Raw genomic sequence first — 6140 nt, forward strand, 5'->3', positions numbered from 1 at the left:
AAAAAAAAAAAAAAAAAGAAGAAGATGGAAGGAATAGTCACTGGACCCAAAAGAAACAGTCGATGTTCAACCATTTCAAGAGTTAGCATGTGATCAAGAGCCAATGGTACTGCAGGAAGAAGTCCAAGGTGCACTGAAGGCATTGGCTCTGGAGATTGATGGAATACAAATTGAGATATTTCAAAAAAACTGATACCGCACTCCTGAAGGCACTCCCTCATCTATGCCAAGAAATTTGGAAGAAACTTGGCCAATTTATTGGAAGAAATCCATATTTGTGCCCATTCCAAAGAGAGGTTACCCAATGGAAAGTGGAAATCATTGGACAATATCATTAATATCACATGCTAGTAAATTTTTGTTAAGAATATTTTTTCAATAGCTGAAACAGTACATTTGCAAGGAACTACCAGATGTTCAAGCCAGATTCAGATAAAGATGCGGAACTAGGGATATCTTTGCTGAAGTTGGATGAATTTTGTTTGAAAGCAGAGAGTACCAGAAAGATGTTTACCTGTGCTTTATTGACTATGCAAAGGCTTTTGACTGTGTAAATCAAAACAAACTATGAACAACATTGCAAAGAATGAGTATCCAGAACACTTAGTTATGCTCATGAGGGACCTGTGCATAGACCAAGAGGCAATTATTCCAACAGAACAAGGAAACACTGAATACTTTAAAATCAGGAAAGGTGTGTGCCAGGGTGTATACTTCCACCATACTTATTCAATCTGTATGCTGAGCAAATAATCTGAGAAGCTGGATTATATGAAGAACAACAGAACACAGGATTGGAGGAAGAATCATTAACAACCTGTGATATGCAGATGATAAAGCCTTGCTTGACTTAAAATACTTACTGATGAAGATCAAAGATCAAAGTCTTTAGTATGGGTTGCACCTCAAAGTAAAGAAAACAAAATTTCTCACCACTGGACAAATAAATAATACCATGATAAATGGAGAAAAGATAGATTTTGTCAACGACTTCATTTTTCTTGGATTCACCAATACTCATGTAATTGGCAGTCAAATCAAAGAACATATTGCTTTAGGCAAATCAGCGGCAGAAGACTTTTTAAAGACTTCATGAGCAAAGATATCAGTTTGAGGACTAAGGGGCACCTGACCCAAGCTAATATTTTCAATAACCTCATATGCATGTGAAAGGTGGACAATGAATAAGAAGACTGTAGAATTGATACATTTGAGTTATGGTTTAGGAGAAGAATACTAAAAGTGCCGTTGGTTTCCAGAAGAACAAACAAATCTGTGTTGGAAGTACAGCCAGAATGCTCCTTAGAAGCCAGAATGGTGAGACTTCATCGCTCAGACTTCAGACACATTATCAGGAGAAAACAGTCCCTGGAGAATGACATCATGTTAGGTAAAGTGGAGGATCAGTGAAAAATAGGAAGACCCCCAACGAGATCGATTGGCATAGTGGCAGAAGCAATGGGTTCAAGCGTAACAGCAATTGTGAAGCTGGCACCGGACCGGGCAATGTTCCGTTCTGTTATGCATAAGGTTGCTATGAGTTGAAACTGGCTCGAAGGCACCTAACAACATCAACATGGGTCTTTGTGTATTGGGCTTCTATGCCTATGCATTCAGATTAAATGTTCATAATTGCTACAATTTTTACTATACAAGGGGGTTTTAAAAAGTTTGTGGCAAAATGGAGCTAAAAGATGTTGGACTTTTTCCAGGAACTTTTTGAAGCCCCCTCTAATATGATGACAGTTCTACTCACATATTAATCAGCCCATTCATCAATTTACCTTTACGTTATCCATGCCACAGTCTCTCTGAGCACCTATTGTTGTTGTTGTTGTTAGGTGCCATCGAGTCGGTACCGACCCATGGTGACCTCATACACAGCATACTTGGGACATGTTGTCAGGAGGGAGCAGTCTCTGGAGAAGGATATCATGTCTGGTAAGGTGGAGGGTCAGAAAAAAAGAGGAAGACCCCAATGAGATGGATTGGCCAAGTGGCAGCATCGATGGACTCAAGCGTGGCAACAGTAGTGAGGTTGGCCCAGGACCGGGTAATGTTTCACTCTGCTGTGCAAAGGGTCACTATGAGTCGGTACCAACTCGATGGCACCTAACAACAACAACAACAACAACAACAACAACTAACCCTATGAAAAGCCCAGGTATGATACTGTAAGATAAGTAATGGACTATTTACACAAGGTTGACTGTTCAAAACCACCAACTTCTCCTCTGAAATCTTAAACAGGGTCACTATGAGTGGGAACCAACTTGTCAGCACTTAACAACAACAACAACCACCATATGAAGGAAGCATGCTAGGTCTGTAGGATAACCAACATCGATCTCTAGTCAGGAGCTTGAGAAACACAGCATCTGTTCTTCTACCACTCCATCACTAGCCTGAGTTTTGTTTTCCTTAATTCCCCCTTTTTAAATACTTGCCTGATTTATTAAGACACTAAAAACTATGTTCCTACTGAAGATAAAATAACAATCTGGAATTTTAAGTCATTGACAGAAAAGCTAATTTAACAACAAGAGAGTAGCTGCACTCCATTTCTACCCCAAAAAAATAAATATTGAGAAATCAAACTCTTAGGGCCTTATTTCAAGAGATAAATATCAGAGAATGTTCTGGCTGAGGCTGATCCCCAATACCATCAACAGCCAAAGGCCAGTACTGTGGTCAGTAATAACATGGAATGAGTCACAAATGAAAGTTCTCATGCATTATTAACATCTCTGCATCATTAATTATTAACAGCCTGTTTCCAAAGCTATTAAAACAAACATCTTGATATGTTAAAGGTAAAGATTTAATTCTCTTTAAATTTACATAACCCAGAACACTTCATTGCTAACTTCGCCAAATAATTGAGAAATGATCAAATTATCAAACACATGCATTGATGTATGTGACATATTCAAATAAATAACATTAAAGCATGTTCAAGATAAAAAGACTAAATGCAATCAAAGTTTCTGGGAACACATACATATTTAAGACTGAAACTAAGCAATACATAAACAATTGATTCTCCACTACAAAAGTACATACAGATTACCACAAATTTGGGTACTTTTCAAGAAAATATCACTCTTACAAGCACTATTTAGGGAGTGTTTTTGCTACAAAATTGAATGATATCTTTATGGTCTGAAGGCATTGCTGGTAAAGATATGGTTTAAAAATTAAATCGATTTTGCTTATCATTTTCAACCCAGGCTCACAATTTTTCTGTATTTGGCCTATAGTTGATGATCTGTTTTTACCACAACAGTAAGTCATATAGATAGAGGTAGGAGGACTTGAATCCATAATGAAATTGTTGTTGTAAAGTAGCTGCCAGTAGGTTCCGACTCATAGTGACCCTGCATAGGGTTTTGTATTAATACAAAAATTTGGTCACAAGGAAATAGATTCCTGCCTGGTGCTGTTGACTTTGTTGAAATGCTTTCACAACTAAGATTTCTTGTCAATATATAAGGACACCCAGAAATAAAGTGAGTTATCCAAATGATACAAACATTTAATAACAGAGTCAACCAGAATGTACGATTCTTGAGTCCAGTCCCAGAGGTGGGAGGCATTTTGGTAGCATCGTTAAGCTAAGAACACTTGGATTTGGGTCCTAGCCTTGCTACAGAAGCAAGTTCTGTCACTTCTCTGGGACTCGGTTTTGCATGATGCTGGCAGTCATTGCCAAGTGTGCACTATGGAGTCCTGGTGTGGTGCTGTGGGTTAATGCGCTGCACTGCAAAGTCAGTTTGAACTGCAAGGTCAGTGGTTCAAGCTCACCAGCAGCTCCTCAGAAACCCTATAGTGTTGCTATGGGTTGGAACTGACTCCATGGCACTTAACAGATGTGCACTGCAGTTGACACGCTCGCTCACCACTGCCTCCAGGGGGCACTCAAGCTCATGCATCCCAGCTCCATCACTCCCTAGTGCTGCTCCTTGATCAAAATATGGTCACAGTGGTTCAGTTTCCTCAGGAGTCCTGGTGTGGTGCTGTGGGTTAATATGCCAGACTGCAGAGTTATTTGAACTGCAAGGTCGGCTGTTCAAGCTCATCAGCTGCTCCTCAGAAACCCTATACTGGGTCTCTATGAGTCAGAACTGACTCAACGGCACTTAACAATTGTATTTGGTGTTATAAGGAAATCTTGGTGTGGCAATGTAGGATAAAACACTGCACTGCAAGGTCGGTTTGAACCACAAGGTCGGTGGTTCAAACCCATCAGCCACTCCTTGGAAACCCTATTCAGGGTTGTTATGAGTCAGAACCAACTCAACGGCACTTAACAACAACAACACGTATTATAAGTAATCTAGAAATGATTTTAAATACAGTATATAAGAGAATAAGCACAGAATAGATGTAAATAGTGTGCTATTTCCCATAAGGGAGTTGAGTACACACGGCTTTTGATATGGGGTGGGTGTTCAAACAGACCTTGCAGTTCAGTGCATCATCTCATGTCATCTCGCAGTGACACACCAGGACTCTGTCTAAATGATTTATTGTTATTGTTGTTGATGAACTCCCTGGTACTAAATTATTCACTAGCAGCTCCTCACTGCAGGGGGAATTCAGTGCCGTCAAGTTGGTTCCAACCCATAGCAAGCTTGTGTTGGGTTTCCGAAGAGTGGCTGGTGAGCTTGAACCGCCAACCTTGCTGTTCAAACCAATTTTGCAGTCCGGTGCGTTAACCCACAGCGCCACACCAGGACTCTATCTAAATGATAGTCAGTCCTTTAAGATAGCCAGGGTTTAAAGGATTTATCACTTATTCAGAGAAATTTACTTGGAATTTTGATGAAAACAAAAATTGAATCTCCATTTTTAATGAATCAATTATATTTTAAAGTTTCTTCATTTGGGAGCATAGTGTTGAAAGTTCACTAAAAAGACAACATTAGGGTAGGATGGGACTGTGTGGGTATACTATTTATAATTCTATCCTTAGAGAAATTATTAATTAAATATAAACTCTTTTTGAAGGTTTGAGGGGTAAGACTGGACCACTGGGACTTGCTGGAGAGAAAGGGGACCAAGGAGAGACCGGGAAAAAAGGACCCATGGGACCAGAGGGAGAGAAAGGTGAAGTCGGTCCCATTGGGTCTCCTGGACCAAAGGGAGACAGAGGGGACCAAGGGGACCCAGGGCTGCCCGGAGTCTGCAGATGTGGAAGCATCGTGCTCAAATCTGCCTTTTCTGTTGGCATCACAACCAGCTACCCAGAAGAAAGACTCCCTATTGTATTTAATAAGGTCCTCTTTAATGAGGGCGAGCACTACAACCCAGCCACTGGGAAGTTCATCTGTGCTTACCCAGGGATCTATTACTTTTCTTATGATATCACATTGGCGAATAAGCATCTGGCAATTGGGCTGGTCCACAATGGGCAGTACCGGATAAAGACCTTTGACGCCAACACAGGAAACCACGATGTGGCTTCGGGGTCCACAGTTATCTACCTTCAGCCAGAAGATGAAGTCTGGCTGGAGATCTTCTTCACAGACCAGAATGGCCTCTTCTCAGACCCAGGTTGGGCAGACAGCTTGTTCTCTGGATTTCTCCTGTATGTTGACACAGATTATCTGGACTCCATATCAGAAGACGACGAACTGTGATCAGGGCTACTGATCTAAAAGTTCTAAGTTTCTTATGGCTGACTCATGACTCAGTCTGGGGCCCTACAAGGTGGAGCAAGTAGCAATGAGATTCAGAGACACTTCCAGTGAGATTCTAGTGCATTTACAGAGCATCTAGCACAATCTATTAAAGCAAGGTGAACCAACAAATACTAGGGACTACAGGCTGTCCCCAGGTTAAGGACGAGATCCACTCCTAAGTGTGCCTTTAAGTCGTATCTGTAGATAAGTTGGAACAGGTACATACAGTACTTATTTAGCCTTACTTTAGTGCAGGGATGGGGAGCCTTTTTCTGCCTAAATTTATAACATCATTCATGGGACATACAAAATTATCAACTTAAAAATTAGCTTGCTCTATTTGGTTAAACATTTAATTAACTCACCCCCTAATATGAGTCCTGGTGTGGCATTGTAAGATAAGCTCTTGATCATAGTGTCAGTTTGTACTGCAAGGTCGGTGGTTCAAACTCACCA

General features: G+C 40.6%; 1 protein-coding gene across 1 annotated transcript in view; it reads left to right on the top strand.

Moving 5' to 3' along the window:
• The window catches only part of C1QTNF7 (C1q and tumor necrosis factor related protein 7), a 25171-nt gene extending 19529 nt beyond the window's left edge, over positions 1 to 5642 (top strand). Inside the window, exon 3 of the mRNA XM_006873809.1 lies at positions 5011 to 5642. Within this exon, the coding sequence (XP_006873871.1) occupies positions 5011 to 5642 (632 nt within the window). The remainder of the gene's footprint in view (positions 1 to 5010) is intronic.
• The last annotated feature ends 498 nt before the right edge of the window (positions 5643 to 6140 follow it).

This window comes from Chrysochloris asiatica, unplaced genomic scaffold (assembly GCF_000296735.1).
Source record: "Chrysochloris asiatica unplaced genomic scaffold, ChrAsi1.0 scaffold00256, whole genome shotgun sequence".
Classification (NCBI taxonomy): Eukaryota; Metazoa; Chordata; class Mammalia; order Afrosoricida; family Chrysochloridae; genus Chrysochloris; species Chrysochloris asiatica.